The sequence below is a fragment of the Takifugu flavidus genome, chromosome 14 (genome assembly GCF_003711565.1).
Source record: "Takifugu flavidus isolate HTHZ2018 chromosome 14, ASM371156v2, whole genome shotgun sequence".
NCBI classification, from domain to species: Eukaryota; Metazoa; Chordata; class Actinopteri; order Tetraodontiformes; family Tetraodontidae; genus Takifugu; species Takifugu flavidus.
The window spans coordinates 13,262,389-13,281,049 of NC_079533.1; the positions used below are offsets into that span (position 1 = coordinate 13,262,389).

Below are 18,661 nucleotides of genomic sequence, written 5' to 3' on the forward strand. Positions count from 1 at the left end.
GTAGCAGCAGAAACAACATCTGCATGGTACATCACCCCCCCCCCCCCCCCAGCAGCAGCAGAATCAGCAGCAGCAGTTTCATTGGGTAATGCATCCCATCAATCCCTGTCAGAAGCAAATGTAGCGTAATACATTTTGTATTGGATGTGGTCACTCCATTAGCCCCTTTAGCTTTACATAAAGCCGCCACGCTTTGATCTGCAGTGATGCCTTCAGGCACACTTGCATGATTGAGCGCTGCACCGCCGGTCCTGGAGCAGAGTCCGACAACGCCCACGAAATGGCCGCGCTAAACACGGAATATTCCAAATAACACAGACGGAAGGGCGCTGACGCTTAAAGGGTCGATGGACTCTTCCACCGAAGAGCCAGAAGGTACCACAGGTCCTCCTCACGCGAGTCAAATACAGAGTCCTCCTGACTGAGACCTCCGTCTCTGCTGCGGCCTTTGTCGTCATTATTGTGGAGGACTCGCGGCGCTCCGGGGCCACGCTAACGCAAAAGCAAGTTGTCCGAGTGGGCGTGGCCGAGCAGATCCATCTCGTGTTGAACCTGTGGTTGCAGGCCAGACGACTACACGCTCCGCTCTTATCTTTTGGCTCCATTACCTTCTCTGAACGCGCTCTTTGTTGGCCAGCGTGGCTTTGACTCGTTGCGCTATTGTTGCTACGCCATGAAGCCTAATGAATGTGTCTCTCTGACAATGAGGCACATTCTGCATATTTGGTCTTCTCAGTTTAACGATAACAGCTTCTGCCATTCACAGGCAGACCTGCACCACCAGGACCCCCCCCCCACCCCCCCATTGTCCTCAGCTGTCAGAGAACACGCGTTCTTCGCTCCATTTCAACAATGTCGAAGATGATCCAAATCACCACCAAGACAAGAACACACACGACCGCGTCCTTTATGGGCCTTTGTAAACGTCCAGGAAGAGAATGAGGAGAAAATCTTCTTTCGGCAGATTACACCGACGTTTGCCAACATGCTGCGGGAGCTTCTTTGTTCCCTGAGCTCATTCAGATTCTGGAAACTTTCACATCTGCAGGTTATTGTTCTGCTGGAATGCGAAGAAAGAGCGGAAATAAAGCACTTTAAACACAACCGTCTGCGGTTCCCACCACCGTTCGCCAGGACTGCAGCCGCGTTCTCCGCCTCGCCGTCGGTCGGGGGGCCTTGGCCAGGCCCGCGCTGTGACAATCCCACCCTCCTGACCCGCGGCGGCGGCGCTAACCTGATTCGGTTAAGTTCGTTTTGATGGTGCTGAGGTGCTTGGTTACCACGTGGGGGTGAAGAAGGGAGCGGACGCTTGTTGTCACGATGTGCATGAGTTTAAACCAGCTCGGGGTCGCCTCCGTCCGCACGGAAATATTTTGGATTGATTTGATCTGAGATCAGAGAACCCCCAAAGCACGAGAGTTTGGTAAAGTTCAATCTGACGTCGGGGGGCGGGGGGGGGGTCGCACCGCCACCCACCCCATCAACATCCTAATCGTTTACGCGCCAGGTGAACAGCAGTCGCAGGGTAACGATGAAGCTCGCTGCCTCGGCGGTCCGGAGGTCCTTGACCGCGGTCCCTCTCCTGTTGCTTCACCAGATAAATTGTTGCTCTCAGTCATTTCACACAGCAACACGAGGGCAGTCGGAAACATCCTGGAGGAACCTTTGACCCTAGTCAACAGCTGGTAACTCCGATCGGCCGCAGACGAGAGTTTAACCCTTCGCTGAGGCATCGATACCACAGAAAACACAATTCAAAACGCACGAAAACAGACAAAAATCGGCCCCAAACCGGGTTTTTTTTCACTTTAAGACTGACCGGTGCAGTCGGGTAGCACCGCGGTAATAGTGTAAAAATGTACTCGGATACAAATGTACTCCACCATCCCATTAAAAGTAAAGGGGTGCGTTTGTTCCTGTCCCAGTAAAACCAGTCCTGGCTATTATCTGTCACAATAGAATAAAGCGGCGCTGCTGCTGCGGTGTTGTCAGTGAAAACATGGTCACCCTGAGGGTTGAATCCACCTCCAGGGGAAGGTTCTCCGGGGATCTTCTCAGAGAACACTCCCGTTGCCTGGGAGCTTCTCCTGCTGTGGCCTCTAACCGTGAACCGCTCGGTTCTGTCAGGAAGGGTCCAGTCTGATCCGCTGATGATGTCAGCGCTACTAACATCTGAGCTGACCCTCACCCACACTCTTGACCCCTGACCTCCCAGTCATCCTCGTTTTCATAAACATCTGATGGATTTGAACAGGAACTCCTGTTTCATCTACAAAGAGCTTCGCCCACATTTGTTTCAGGACTCTTTCAGTCTTTTCTCAACAAGCTTTGGAGTCTCGCCAGACCTCCCAATCGGGCGCAGCAGCATCACAGCTGAACCAGACGAAGCTGAAGGGCTAACGCGGACGCAGAGCCGCGGCTCCGGAACATCAAAGCGGAGCAGCTCCAGTGAGCTGCGCTTTGTTAGCGAGTGTCTGTTTCTGTGAACACAAAGGTCAGAAAATGACGCGGCAAGTAAACAAAGAGGCCCCCTGCTGTGACCCTGGCTCACAATTGGAAATAAAGGCTTGCTGTCGACGGCCAAAGGAGAGAAAACACATTAGATTAAAGAAGAACTGATGGATCAACGGTGCGGTCGAGACTCCATCGTGAGTCTGGTACGATCGGCACACTGCTAGCTGCTAGCTTTGCTTCTCTGGACACAAAAACCCCAGGCTCAAGCACGTTACGACAAATATTTGCATCCAGCATCAGGAAACTCTCCAGATTGACACCTCCCCAGCGCCTCAGACGGCTCCTCTTTGGGAAAGTCAATATGGAAAATCAACATTTCCAACACGTCTGTTGAACGTTTGAGTTTTCCGTCGACGGAAACACGTCGAGCTTTCCCGAGCGTTCACATGTGGCATCAAAGCAAGGCTGCTTTGATCCAAAGCCTGGGGGAGACGTTCACAGCTGACAACTTCGGCCGGGGCGACTCGTCGCGCAACAGGGGCAAAAGCTGAAAAACTGTCCTGCAGCTGCCACCATCTGGACCTTCGAATGACATCATCACACTGTCAGACTGGTTTGGCTTTGAATGATCATCAAGGTCAAGCAGCAGATCACATCTTCAGCCTTCACGTAGCAAACCGCTATTAGCTTCACAGACGTCTCGTGGACACGGTAGCAAAGGTCGTCCTGCTGAGACCTTTTCTGGATTCACCGAGTCCCAAGAAGGGGCTCAAATAATCTGACTCCTTCACAGAAAAGCGGCAGGAACCAGTCACGTCTTATTTAACGGTGTTTCTAACACAGAGAAGCTTTCTTGCCATTTGTGTGTGTGAGATTTCCCACGAACAAGCGCAGAATGGCCCCTTTTCTCCCAAATGCCGGCGCAGCGGTTTGGAAAATCCATTGACCCAGGAGTTCGCCGCCGCTGGCTGCGGCGTCCAGGATCCAGACATCCCCAGTGCTCAGGCTTAAACAAAGAGCCGCCGCGACAGCTGCAACTGGGGCATGAGAAACAACGCGCGAGTCCTGACCTTCGTCCCCGAGCATTTATCCTGCCTCCACCGCGTGGAGACTCGGCCATGTGCTAACGGGCTTCGCACGTTCTCGGATCTGCGGGTCACCGCCAGCTCCCTCGGGCCACCGTCGAACCCCGATGACAACGGCGGCAGATGGAAGGTGAGCGGACCAAAACCAGCCGATTATCGAAGTGAAGAAAAACAGTACAGACACGAGGAAGAGCGGGTGTGGACCAAAATAGACCCCAGAATATGAAACACGCAGAACCGCATTCAGAACACGACGACACGCTTTAACCTGAGCAGCCCTGATAAGGAACTGCTGTTCAACCATGAATGATTACATATTAAAACACCATCAGACCGGCACCAGCAGGTCGTCCAATCTGAGCAGAACGCTTTGAAAATGATCAGATATCAGACGTTCTTCGACGCGCCCGCAGATGTTCTCGGCTCTGATGAAATTCTGCTCGTTACAGCTGCTCGTTTCTGCTTCGCCCTCCAGAACGGAGCTGTCGGCTTCGCTGTCTGCCGGAAGATTTTTAGGGCACTTCGCAGCGTTCGATCACAGAAACAGGCGGGATCCTGTGAGGAACACCTGAACCGTCTCCGGAGGTGTGTTGAGCCGTGGTGGAGGATGAGCATCGGGATTAGTCAGGAAATGGTATCAAGAAAAGGGAAAAGCTTTGATTCACGCTTCCCCCTGACCCTGTTTCAGCGGGTCGCACGGCCCCCGCATCTGCCACCGTCACCGCTGGATGGACACGTGCGTCTGAGACGGCGTCTCTGACGACTGAACCGGGCTGGACGGTCCTTCTGCCCCTCTATGAATCAGTCGGCATCAGCCAGCAGAAGCACCGCCAACGTCCTTCCCTCCACCATGAAATCCAAACCCCTCGTTCGTTTCACGCCATTTATGAGTCTGGGATTTTTCCGCAGCCCCACAGCTGATGGAAGAGCAGAACTCCATTAGCAGGCAACAGGCGATAATAAGGACCGGGCAGCCGCACACCTCCGTCTATTTAAACCGATTACAGCCAATTGTGGGGCGCAATCCCTTCATATGTGCTAAAGAACAGAGATTCCGGGTGGCGGTGTCAAAGATCTGACTGAGGGGACGCTGGGAGAAGCAGCGATGGCCTCCGTGCGATGGCAGATGAAAAACAGGATTAACTTCCATCATCCCGCGCTTCTCTCAGCAGACCGAGAGTCGAAACAGCTACCAACAAGCAGATTTCAGCCCATTAAAAATGCATTCTGGGGAACAACAGAGCATCAGCGTGCACGTGCGCGAGCGCGGCGCACGAGTGCTGCTTCAGAGCCGCGATCCTGCAGGAGCCCGCAAATGATCTGTTTGCTCCGCTGCATCAGTCGGGAGCTCTGCTGTACATCCATCCTCCAACACCCCCGAGAGCCCCGACCATTAGCAAGGAAAGCCAGCGCGCCACCACAGAGGAAGACGAGCGCGCTCTTCACCGACAAAAGAATCTGCCGACACGTTCAATCTGAAAGCTGGAACAAAGGGAAGAAAACGGGCCTCGCACCTACACATCCACATTCGTGTGGTCAGTCGTCGTCAACGGCAACAAACCCAATGGAATAGTTGAATAGTTTGACTGCGAGGACAGCCCAAGCCTGTGGGGGGCGCTGTGGCAGAGCACGAGCTTTAGCATCCAAAAATAGTTAATTGAATCTAAATGAGGCTTATTGAAAAACTCTTGATTAACAGGGTTCAACTAAAATAACCTACAGTTTATGATCCATCCTAATCATGTTCAGATTAAACTAATCCTAAATTAGAAATCACGAACACTTCCTGCTTTTGAGCTAATGCTACCTGCTAATTAGCGGCTTCATACTAAAATGTCGGAGAGTTCATTCATGTACGTTGACGCGTGTCCGGACTGGCTTAACTTCCAGGAATTTCAGCCGTGTCCAAGTTCCATATAAAGAGCTCAAATCCGACGCCCCCCGCTGGCCTTTTTCCCCTCATTCCACTTCAATGGGCCGAGGCTGGAACACGTTGCATAAGAGTCCAACTGGACAAATTAATCCGTTCCTGTTTTTGAGGCTGCCATCACAGCCATTAATCCAGCGGCCTGCTGCTGCGCTCTGCTTCAATAAGCACGCCGCCATCACGCCGCTCTGTGCTTCCTGATCGCAGCTGCTTATCAGCCCCCCCACTTCCTCCGTGAAGCTGTTTTTTTGTGTTTATATATTGTCCGGTAAGGTCCAATCTATGCCTGGAATCATCTGCCATTCAGGCCGCTGTGTGCTCCACCTTGACCTTTGACCTCTTGGTTCCTTCCACTGGGACCAACGAAGCAGCTCAAACGGCCGCTTCAATGTTGTGTTTTTCTTTTTCTCGTCAGAACAGAAACCGAAAAAAAAGAACGATGGAGATTAATCTGAATTGTAGCAGCTCAAGACGGAACTATTTTGGTTTGAATTATTGATGGACCCATTTTTGGTCACTGGTACTGATCCAGTTCTGATCCGGTGGTGCTGTGGTACACTCAGCTTGGTTTTCTATTCATTCACTTTGCTATTTGAATTATTTACACGAATGACTAAAAACTATGGATGAAGCCTCGGCCGCTGCGGAGCAAACAGTTCTCCTCAGCCCTCGTGATGCTGCGCGCACGCACACACGCGCGCGCACGTGCACGCTGGCGGAGAATCGCAGCTCCTCCCCCTCCTCTCCTGGTGATGGACGGATTCAGACGTTCAGCTGGAAGCTCTGCGTTGGCGCTCTCCCACAGACTTCTGGATGCGGAGCGGCGTTATGTAACCGCGGCGGTTCGCTGCCTTCTCTTAACGCTCAGAAAGTCTGATCCCCGCCTCCTGCTGTGGGAGCAGCCTGCAGCTCCGCCGCCCGTAAGAAGAGAAGAGACATCCCATCATTTCCTGACGCCGTCCTAAACAATGGGGTGCATTTCCTCTATCTAAACATGTGCAGCTAGCATCGCCAGTAAAAGCCTCAGTGTGGAAAGAAAATCGGCATTCGTCCACGTCTGTGGGAGTGTGTGTGTGTGTTCTGGTACTCGCTACATATCAAGTACCAAAATACTCATTCTACTAGCAAAGTGAGGACATTTTAGGGGGGGGGGCACTGGCTGGTCCTCACAAGTTCAAAGGGTTGAGACCAGACTTGCAGACTGAGGTTAGAATGTAGTTTTGGTGTTATGGGGCAAGTTGTGGTGGGTGGGGCTGAGTAATGAAAGTCCTCACCAATATAGAAGAACAAGGGTGTGTGTGTGTGTGTGTGTGTGTGTGTGTGTGTGTGACAGGCATCAGATGTTCTGCAAACAGCAGCCGTCAGTAGTCAAGATGAGCGTAGAACAAAGTGCTGAGGTTCTGCCGGGAACACCGAGCCTGAACCAACCTTCCGCGCTCCCCCCTCCCCCATCCCTGCGCAGCAGGAGGCGCGGAGCACTTTCCTCCCTCGTGTTATGGCATCATGATCGGCCGTGACCACGCCGTGAACACCAGACTTTAATCTGATTAATTCAGTGAGAGGAGAAGGCTGACAGTGATGCCGACAGGCTGTGATTAAGGTGCTTTATTAGAAAAAGGGACGGGAGGAGACCTGGAGCCCGAGGACCATTATGACCACGTCCCTCCATCGTGGTTCCTGTATGGACACCTGGAAGTCTTTTAATTGTCCTCATATCAGCCTAAAGTGGAATATTGGTTCCATCGATCGGCTCAAACTCACAACAGCGGCGACATTTCCTCCCGTATTTTCACTTCACAGCAGTCCCCCCCCCCCCTTCTGTCAGGACCGAGCCGAACGAGCGTGTGGCAGAAGGCTAATATCTCCACGCTAATGCACCCCTTCATGTCGGAGCTGCACCCCAGCGGCAGCGCCGGCTGTGAAAATGTATGGATTTCCTTTGCAAGTGGAAATGGGAAAACTCATGTGAAAGAAAGGGAGCGGGAAGAGAGGAGCCGGCTGACTGTAGCGAGACGGCGGGCCCCTGAAAGAGGTCTTGGCTCTTTACAGATTAGAAGATGAGCCCGTCCCCTCAGGGTCGCCCTGGAAAACCTTTCATCCTGCCGGCGTTTTCCATCCCGGAGCAGCGGAGCCTCAATCTCTGGTCTCCAGCAGCTCTGTGCAGTCAATCTCTAATTACAGTTTTGGGCTGAAGTAGCAGAAGTCATAATTACGCCAGCTCGTATTATGCAAATGAATCGACGGATTCCAAAGAATTAATTAGTTCTTGTCCCAAGTTTGATTAGCAAATGAGAGTTTGGGGCTTTTATTTAGATTTGCCATTTGTGTTTTCTTTGATGTTGGGCTAAGAGAAAACAAAAGGTGACAGAGATGAAAAGCAGAAAACCTTCAAAAGATGAGCTGAGGCGGAACCGGACCGGCCCTTCATCCAGGACCGACTCGGGATCAGATCACTGAGGCACGCCTGAACCATCAGGGCCGCATGAAAAAGCTTAAAGGCCACATAAACAGTCGGGTGTTTACACTGTTCTAGTGGTGTGAGCTGGGAGCCATGATGGAGGGATGATATTAGAGATGATGAAGAGATAATGGAGGGATGATGGAGGAATATTAGAGATGAACAGATGATGGAGGGATGATATTAGAGATGATGAAGAGATAATGGAGGGATGATGGAGGAATATTAGAGATGATGGAAAGATGTAGGAATGATAGAGAAGAAATAATGGAGGAATGATGTTATAGATGATGAAGAGATAATGGAGGGATGATATTCTACATGATGGTGGGATGATGGAGAGATGGTGGGGGAATATTAGAGATGAACAGATGATGAGAGGGATGATGGAGGAATATATTAGAGATGATGAAGAGATAATGGAGGGATGATATTCTACATGGTGGTGGGATGATGGAGAGATGCATTAGAGATGATGAAAAGATGTAGGAATGATAGAGATGAAGAAATAATGGAGGAATGATGTTATAGATGGAGAGTTGATGCTAGAGATGTTGGAGGGATGATATTGGAGATGATAGAGGGATGATATTGGAGATGATGGAGGGATGATATTGGAGATGATGGAGGGATGATATTCTACATGATGGTGGGATGATGGAGAGATGATATTGGAGATGATGGAGGGATGATATTGGAGATGATGGAGAGATGATATTGGAGATGATGGAGGGATGATATTGGAGATGATGGAGGTGATGGAGAGATGATATTGGAGATGACGGATGAATAAATCCTTTCTTTTTTCATCCTTGTGATTGTGTGTTTATCCAGTTGTGTGTTTCACTGCTCCTGTTGTGAACGTGTCACTGGGAAACCTCACTGGGTGACTGTTGCTGGGTGGTTCGGCCTCGCCCTCCTCCGGAACCAAGCGGTTCTGGTCCCGGCTCAGGCAAACAGGGACTGAGAGTCCGGTCCAGGCCCCTACGCTTCCCCTGCTGCCCGTCTTCATTATTGCCTGATCACAACTGCGGCCCAATCAGAACTTTAACGGGTCCTGCTTTAGGATTCAAAGGACAAAGTCGGCGCCGGGCGTCGGCAAGAACACGGGCGGTAAAACACCGGCGAAGCCTGTCAACACACCGAGGCTGCTGCAGGCGACACCGGGATGAATCCGAGATGAAACCAGGACCGGGAGCCTCAACAGGAGGCAGAGCATCAGAACCAATCAGAACCAAGCTGTACAGTCGATGAAGACGCCTGACGGTTGTGTTTGCTCATCCTGTTGCTAAGATACAGGTCAGATTTAAATGGAAACTGGATTCTGGATGCGGTGACCATCTCCGCTCACCCAAACAGCAACGCTCGTCTTTTCCTCGCTGCTCTTCACCCTCGCCAACATTCGTCCTCGCTGTGGCGCCACCTTCCTCAAGAGACGGAGGGTGGACGTCCATTAGCGTGACGCTGCTCGCCGTCATCCAGAGGCGATTTAGGCGGCGATTAGAAGACGTTATCTCAATCATGTCATTTTAGTAGGTCAGGTCTTCATGCGAGGAGGAGAGAAGGTGGCAGACATCCATCACCAGGACCTTCCTGCTCTCGCGACCTTCTCTGGCCACGCCCACATCACCACAGTGGGTTGGACACAGCTGACACGTTTACACACACACACACACACACACACACACACACACACACACACGCCTCCGCTTTGAGGACATTTATGCCTTTTATGGCGTGGGGCTGGCGTGCGTATTATATTATATTGTATCGGAATTTAATGGACTCGGCCAAGGTGATCTAACAGAATCGAATACCATCAGGACCTGCCCCCCCATCCCCCCTCCACCATGCCGAGGATATCAAACACAGTTGACATTAAGGCTATCAGAGCCCCAGCTAACAGATTTCTGACACCTTTACAGTTCTGTATCAGACGCTCGGCCGCGGGTCAAACAGGAAGCCGGTGAAGCGGCGCTCCTTTCTGAGATTACGGGTTGGTTGGCTCGAGGACCTCGATCGATGCGCCCTCTCGGGAAAAGATTGACCATGCATTGATCCAGAGCTAACGGGAGATGCACCAGACTGATAACAGCGTAGCAGCTAGCAGCGTGAATCCAGCAGCACAACAGCCAAAGTGGCGTTTATGTGCTCATCAAAACAGTCATTAGCCGCTGTTGAGCCAAATTACGGCCTCGGGAAAACAGAAGGAAACACCGAGACGTCCGCCAGGTTTGGACCTCCCGCTGAGGACGGGAACTGGGAGAAGCGGCACGCGTCAATATTCTGAACTCCAAGAAGCACATTTAATGAGCTGCACATGACATTTAGAGAAGCTAACTTGAGTCACGTGCTTCAGCTCGTCTTCATCGCTCGCTCGTTCAATAAGTGAAGTGAAGCTCTTTAACGACGACGGGAGTCCTGCACAAAACAGCTGATTAAACCAACTGGGAAAGGTCAGCGAGGTCCTCCCTGGTCCGCCGACAACAAACATCTCAGTCCCATTTAATGCTCACAGTTAGCTACTTTGCTCGTAAGAACATTTAAATTGAATCTGAATCCAACAGAAACGACAGCAGATCTTATCAATACACAATAACAGATGGATTCACTCGGCGGCGGCGGCGTTTGATCAATAATCAAACGCCGGGCTTTCATCCGAGGCGGCGCGAAACGATGTTATTCAATTTTAACTCCCTCTGAATGAAGCGGGCGCTGGAGAGCGGATGCGAGCTCATTGGCTCCATCACGTTCGTTTGTTTTCCTCTCCGACGTTCGCAAACACTTTTTTATTCCAAGGTCAGACGTTCAGTTCAGCATCTCCAGCGACAGTAACGTCAAACACCGGGAAGTTTCTGTCTGACAAACTACAGGGTCTCTGATGATCACAGCCGGTCAGGGTCAAGGTCACCCCCCCCCATGAGTCCTCAGGGTAGAGGGCAGCAATAGGGGAGAGATTAGGATGGAGCCACGCCCACAGACATGAGGTAAACGGCGCCGAAACCCACCTCGATCTGATTGGGTGAATCTGGTATTGAAGGGGGGGGCGTTAAGATCCCAAACAAGCACAAATAAATCCATCACTAACTGCGCAGCAACGATACTCCAGTTCAAACAGAGCTTTCAATTCTGTTAAAACAGTTCAGAGCGCGAACAAACATCAGACCAGAGGTGACGAATAATTCATGAGGGTGCAGGCAAACGGCAGCGCCGCTGATCTGCCAGGATCCTCCGACACGAAGCCCCATTTCATTCACTTTTCCCCTCAGCTCGCTGCCCAAACTCAGCCGCCTGTTGCGCCACCAAATATTGATCTCCCCCCCCCCCCCCCCCCCACCCCACTTCAGCTAGTGGCTTTTATTCGAAATGCATTTAAACCCTGCTAATCCCTGCTAAAGTGGAGTTTCCTTGGGAATAAACGGAACAACTCTGCAGTGACACGATGAGGAAAACATTGAGACGCCACATTTGAGGCATCCAGAAGCTTTTGAAGGGACGGGAGGACGCGGGAGCAGAGAGGGCCGTCCCTCCTGGGGCAGGTGAGGGAGGGGTGGATGGGACATGTTCCTACTGAACTGACCCAACTCACATTCCTAAACGTTAGCGTGACAGAAGAGGCCGGAGGACACGCCCTCTTCTATTTTAGCTCCGACGCCCCCCCACCCCCTGTCATCTTTAGCACATTAGCGTGACAAAACAGACGGAAGATTGAAGCGGCGCCATCTGTGGATGACAGAGGAGGCGGAGAATTGATTCTGACTGTCTGACATTCTCCATCGCGCCACGCTCCACGTTCATTACTCCCAGTTTGCGCGAGCACCAAACATTTGACCAAACGGCAACGGAAAAGAGCCCGATTCAATCATTCGCTGCTGTAAATAGGTCCCATCAGCTGTCCGCGGCACAAAGATCACGCCTCAAACGAGTGCAGCTGAATGAAGCAGTGAGGGAGGAGACGCGTGTCCTCGTGTCTGGATGTCAGCTCGACGTCCTCCAGCCCTGCTCGGACTTGAAGCTCCTTAATGTTGGTCGGATCAGTAAAAAAATGCCGACTCCCGCAGCCAGCGATCCTCATTTAAATGGATTTATCCTGCAGGATTTGCAATGTGGAAAAATTCTTTTGGACAGAGCTCTGGAAATCTTCCTCCCTCAGAATGGACTGAATGGTGCACCGGCCCTCTGAAAGAGTCCAGGAAGACAGGACAATCCTGCTCCAGTATGACACCAGGACCTGTGGTGGAGCATCGATGGAGATCTGGTGGATTCTGACCCCACAAAGATCTGCAGGTTGCCTCTGAACTCTATCTGCTGTCTCCTGAACTTAATCCACTCACAACTGAGGAAAGGTGCCTTCACCCAACGTGATGGAAACCGTTAGCATACCATTACCAGTACCATTCCGGGTCCTGGATCTCCAGATCTTGTAGCATCACACCTCCTCTGTGGGATTGGATTTGGACGACGAATGCAACATTTGGATGTGTCTCGTGGTGCACATGTGCTTTTTTAAGCAGCCTTTTAACTGATGAATTAGTGAAAATGGGGAAACTGTTTGCATATCAAGTGGCCCTAAAACGACATTATGTCATCTGTCGTGGGAGTAGCTATTGTTGCTAACACTAAACAATAACACAGAGTGTGGACATGGCCACTAGGCAGGCATGTTTGAACACTGTAGAGGCACTAAAAAGGCTGAAGCCGTTAACGAAAAGGTTGGCCAAAAAGAAACCTCAGAAGGTCGTTGTCTGTGATGCTACAGGTGACATGATGCTACTGCAGACTAGCTGCTGGGACTGAGGAACCTTGATGTGGTGTGCCAGGTCACCTCTTCCATCAACACGCTGACTGCCTGCTAGACTCTGAGCTAAAGAAGTGTATTAATTTCTGGATTAACTGCCCCTTCAGCCATTTTCATCTCCAGCAGAGGAGGTTTTAATCTGACAGCTGAGGAGCTCCGACGCTCCTCAAAGCCGCAGGAGAAGCATCTGGGTTCAGACATTCCTGCCTTCCGCTCCTATTTTCAGCCCTGACACGTGTTTCCTTCAGCCTTTCAGGCAACTTTCAGAAAGCTGGAAATAAACAGGCGCTCGGCTCCGTTCCACAACATCTTAGCTCATTTAAAGGTGGATCCATCAGCCAGGCTGAAGGTGTGTCACAGGAGCCCGCCCCAGCACCTCCATCAGTCTATTCCTGCCTTCACCATGGACCGATCCTCTCACAGGTTAGACAGAGATGTCCCACATTTAGGAGAACGTCCTCTACCTCCACCTCACAGATGTGGCTTCAAACCCACCTTACTCTGCTCTTCATTTATTCAACTGTTAAATAAAAGAGGGAAGTCGCTGTGGGAGGATTCAGCTCACACCTCTGGAACAGCAGGTGGCAACACTATACTTCTACTTTCTGACCAACTGTAGCAGGTTGGGTTTTTTCCCTCTGAAAACCACCTCCATAACATGAGGTTCTCTTGTTCTCCATTAGAGAACCTCTAACTTCGGGGACCTTCTTTGTTCTCCATCCGGTTCTCGCGGAGCAGCCCTGAGCAGACGCTTCCACAGTTCTTCTGGGTTCTCCTCAAAAGGTCTGTGATGAAAGTCAAAGCCAGTTCAAGAGGATGACGATTTCTATTGGAACGGCTCCTTCCAAATATTCGTGAATGTTGCTGCTCTAATCTTCAAACGCGCACACACACACACCCTCTCTCTCTGTTTATTTCTCTTTATGTCTCTCTCTCCCTCTCTCTCTCTCTGTCTGGTGTCAGATCAGAGGCTAATGCTAGCAGGAAGCGGTGTGTCCTACTTGCTGCATTCTCGTTGTTTGATCACATTCCAGGAGCTCCACAAACCAAACATACCTATTTTCAGCCTTCTGAGTGAGTGTGACAGACAGACAGACAGACAGACAGACAGACAGACAGACAGACACTTGTTACCTCTGGATCCGGAGGCGGGGGTTACACCATCAAATAAAACTCTTTCCATTCAGAATTATCATCATCATCATCATAAACAGCAGCTGAGGGACCGACAGGAAGTGACAGAGCATCTTCATGAAGGGACGCCACCACCTGGCAACCCATCTGCTCCCAGTCTGCGTCCACGGACGCTCAGGGGGACAACGGCTCAACGTCACCATGAGAACTGTCCCCTGAAGCTAAATTTCTGATGGATTTTACACACGTTTCCAAAAAAGATGCTTCTCTCACTCCCTCCCTTTCAACTCTCCCCCACTTTCCGCATTTCTTTATCTTCCTCTCCCTCTACTTCCCCCCAGTGGTTTCTTTCGCAATATATGTCCGGCGTTTTAAACTGGTTGATCTTTGGTGTCTGATCAGTCTCACCGCTTCATTTGCCTGTTTTTCAGGCATCTTCACGGTGACCAGCAGAGCGACATGCTAATGCTACGTCCTGACGAGCTCTAATGTGAGGAGGGCTCTACATCCCCAACACACGGCAGCAAGAGGGAAGATTGTTACTTGAAATATCAGTGAGGACAGAGACGGGACACAGAGGCTCACAGGACGCGTTTGTCTTCGGCGGCCCCGTGGGTCTCATCAGAAACAAATTATAAGCCGGAGAGTTCTGCGGAACCGAAGGTGAACTCTGATCAGTCCGAGCGCAGCAAATGCCGCCCTGCATTATACTTTCTGCTGATTACAGTGGAACACCGGCCGGATTGTTTATCTGCTTGAAAGCACAAATGAAATGCAATGATTCCATATTCATTCATCGCATCTCTGAATGCAGGCAAAAAGGGTCCAATTACAGCGAGCGGATCGCTGCTCCGCGGCAGCAGAGCCGGATAACAAAGGTCTCAAACTGGGAGGAAAAGAGCAATCAGCAGCCATTTGTTTCCCGTGGTAGAATGGGAAAGACCCCCCGCTGTGACCAACAACGGCTGACTGACTACAGATCAGCACTCACGCGTCCATCACGTCTCCACGTTTCCTTATTAGGCTCCAGTAAACACACATTAGTAGAAGTGTGTATCACGCTTTAATGTTGGAAGATGTGTTGATTCTCCCAAGCGGAAACGACCCTGGAGGAGGAATCAATCGCTAATCACCGACCAATAAAACACCAGCAGGAGCCACGCAGAGGCTAACTGGACTGAGCTAGCGTGAGCACCCCCCTGTGGTCGGTGTTTGCTTGCGTCACGCTCTGGAGGCTCTGGACAGACGGATGCGCATCAGGAACGTCTCGGACGTCTCTGTCCTTCACAATAAAAGCCTGCACTGTGTCGAATGCTGGTCCAGACCCTTTCAGAAGACTTCTGCTGAGTCAAACCCCTGTTCAGGTGAGTTCTGGAGTCTGGAATGGAAGTTCCTGCTGGACCCCCTGCGGCTAAAGTCAGTGGGAGACTTTAGGGCTGCTGCAATCTCTCTAAGCTCGAGCTGAGCTCATGAAATGAAATTAGGGATTTGAAGTGTCGGTGCACAGACGGAACCTTTGTCCACTTTCACTATTGTGCTTAATTGAATCTGAATCCAGCTGCTGTTTCTAAGACCTTCTGACCCCGACATTGTGAGACACTGGACAACACGCGGACTGAAGCACAAAACACTTTTGTGGTGGCTCAATTTCACACTGGGAGCACTGGCCCGATGGGTTCTGCGTCTGGACTGGACAGAAAAAGCTTAACTCTGCGCGTCCTGATTCCTCTCATCCAAGAGGACGGCAGAGACACGGACCCATCCCAGGACGAGGTGGACGCCCATTCAGCGAAATCCCGGTCGTGTCCTGACCGAGCATCGGTCCAATACCTCCAGCAGAATCCAGAATGAGGGGCGTCTAAGGTGGACGATGCATCACGTGATTGTCTTCAATAAAGATTCATGAATCAGAGGTGGACTGGGGTGGACTGGGGTGGACCCCCCCTCTCACACACACACACACACTCCATCCACAAGAAAAGAGTGAAAGTATCAGGATCACAGCCAGATTCACAACAACAGAAACTTGAGTCCTCAGCCACTGGCACCAACAGCAGATGGCAACCACCCCGCCCCCTTCGAAGCCCCCCCCCCCTGAGACCTGAAAACGGGAGCGTGCTGACTTGACACCCAATCGGTGGAGGGCACACTAACAAGTAGGCCACAGACCTTCTGTCTCTCCTTGATTACACTAAGTGCACAGAGCCCAGATGTGACCCACAGCAGTCATCCATCGGTCTACAACTGCCCCCCCTCCAGGAACAAAGCCATTGTTCTTCATTACAGCAGGAGGAATGACGGGGGTACGAAGGAGAACAAGTCCGTCTTCACACCTGTTTTCCATCAGCAGGGTTCCCACCTGCTGACACTGAACCAAAGGAAGCGTGTGCACGATTCCGCTCCATCCCATAATGCTTTGCGCCCTAACCCGCAGCTGCCTGAAGGCAACGATCACAGCCGTAAAGAGGCAATTTTCACAAAGAACAGAACCAACGTGCCCACTTCATTATTTTCTCTGACGGGACAGAGAAGCCAATAAAAGAGCTTTCAGATCATCGGGGAGCCTGCAGCCAAAACCCAAACCGAGACTGGAGCTTCTTCAGCGCCGGTCCGGATGACAACGCGCATGTAGAGCGTTTAAAGATCTGAACCCTTCAGTTCCTCCTCCTGTTGTTAAAGCCTAGAGAACAGCTTCACATCTTCCCGGCCTCCAAATGAACGTGTGAGGGCTCCAATGAGAGCTCGCCGTTCAGAGAACCTGGGCACCTGCAGGAGGACCAGTGCTCCCAGCAGGTCTGGGCGGACTTCTCACGTGACTCAAAGACCGTTCCGGAGCGCTGATTTTCCCCGCAGAGAAGACCGACCCGGTTTCTCCTGCTGGGATTGGGACAGGAATCTGAACATCCAGGAGCACGGGGAGATTGGACCTCTGCTCAGTTTCAGAAGAGAGGAGACTCCTCCAGACTCACTGGAAAGATGGAACTGGCGACACTCTCACCATCACAACACTGGCGTGCATTTATTTTTACAACCCCCCCTCCCACGCACCCCCTCCCCCCTCCAGGATTGAGTAAGATGTGCAGGGGCTCCAGTGCGGGAGGTAAATAATTGATCAGCTTTGTGCTGCGCGTTCCGAGCTTTGTTTAAAAAAGACTGGAGCCATTTCAACGAAGGACGGCAGCTGAACCCCGGATCAGCCCGTCCATTTTACACCAACCGCCTGCCGGAGTGGATTTATTCCGACGGGATAATCCACCGCCTGACATCATTGTCACGTTAAAAGAGCCGAGTCAGCAGGGGGAGAAGAAGAAAAAAGCTCTTTAGGTGCAGATTCACTTTGAGTTTGTTCCCTCATCAGATTTGAACAGAAGAAGGCAGAGAAAGGAGGCTCAGGTGTGACAGACGTGTCGGGTTAGAGGCATTTAAGAAAATCAGATAGTTCTGAGATCCCCTAAGATCACTTTGTCCAACTCTGCAGAAGAACTGACATCAGCAGCGGCGCAAACGTGGAAAAATTCATTTTCTGCATCTCTGGGCTCCACCGCAGCCCCAACACGCCAGACTGCACATCCGTGCAAGAGCAGCTCAAGCTGCTCGGCTCCCGGGCAGCAGCACCGGCGCTGACAGCCCGTCTGCAGGTCCGGGATCAGCGGAACCACTCGCTCAGCGTGACAACCAGCACCCGTTCGGCTCAAACTTGGATCACCGTCTGCGGCACGATGGTCTCCAGTTCTGCACCATCCTCCAGAAACGTCGGGTTAAACAGCTGCTGGTCCCCCAGTGCAGCTGGACCGAACTCACCGGGGCCACATGCAGCGTTCACGGAAACCCGGAGAGTTTGGAATTCAGTTTCTGCCGCAGGGAGACGCGACAGAAGTACAACCGAGCCCACAACTACCGCTTCAAACAGGTCGGCTGGGTGCGTGCGTGCGGGGAAAACCACGCAATTTAATTTGAAGGTTCCGAGTTGAAGCCGGTTCTAACGCAGAACTGAGTCAGCTGGCGTGACTCGGTACCACAGCCCGCACAAACCAGCCGTTTCCGTCCCGCGTTTCAACTTTATCACAGTTGCGGCGTCGAGTTGCTCAACAACATCGCACATCCACAACCCGCACGCTTCGGCGCGCACGATCCCGGATTCTGAAAACCCGCCGCACGACAAAGGCGCGACAACCGCCGCGGAGGCGTGCACGGAGGCTCGCGGGCCCAGTGGAGCCCCTTACCTTTGTGGAGAGCCGCCGGAAACACGAAGAAAAAGAGGAAGGAGGCGAGAGCTCCGCTGCCAGCGTTCGCCATGTTGGACACCTGCTTCAGAATGGCAGCAGCAGCAGCAGCTTCACCTCCGACTGCGACGGGACTCCAGTCAGGAGGGGAGGGGGGAGAGTAGAGGGGAGATGGGAGGGGGAGGGAGGACCCTCATCCACTGCCTGCACGCTCACGTGTCATGCACGGCTCAAGCGAGCTCTAAAACCAACGGTTCTTTGGTTCACCAGCTTAGCCATCTGTAACACCAGTAGCGCACGCAGAGGTCCGCTCTGCCCCCCCCAGTATGCGTCAGACAAAGTGCCCAGTTTACAGCAGACAGGAGGTCAGAGGGGTTCAGATTTGACACCAGAAGGTCTCCTATCAGGGGCTCCTCTGAAGTTCCCTCAGCCTCGCGGTGCCCTGTAGGTGGTGCTGCAGCAGCTATTTACAAAGTAAACAGTAAATACAACGTTTGGGAGAAGAAGAAGCCTCTTTTTTAGTCTTTGGACGGGAGGAATGAGTGTAATCACTGAGTTGGGAAGCTGAACCGGCGCTAGGAG

At 51.8% G+C, this 18,661-nt stretch overlaps 1 protein-coding gene across 4 annotated transcripts in view; it reads right to left on the bottom strand.

Moving 5' to 3' along the window:
• Positions 1-18,323, bottom strand: part of cadm1a (cell adhesion molecule 1a) — an 81,864-nt gene extending 63,541 nt beyond the window's left edge. The window contains exon 1 of one of the 4 annotated variants that reach the window (XM_057053462.1): positions 18,080-18,323. In XM_057053462.1, coding sequence (XP_056909442.1) covers positions 18,080-18,152 — 73 coding nt within the window. In that variant the 5' untranslated portion in view covers positions 18,153-18,323. The remainder of the gene's footprint in view (positions 1-18,079) is intronic. The other 3 variants (XM_057053463.1, XM_057053464.1, XM_057053465.1) reach the window with 3 other exon arrangements.
• Between the last annotated feature and the right edge of the window lie 338 nt (positions 18,324-18,661).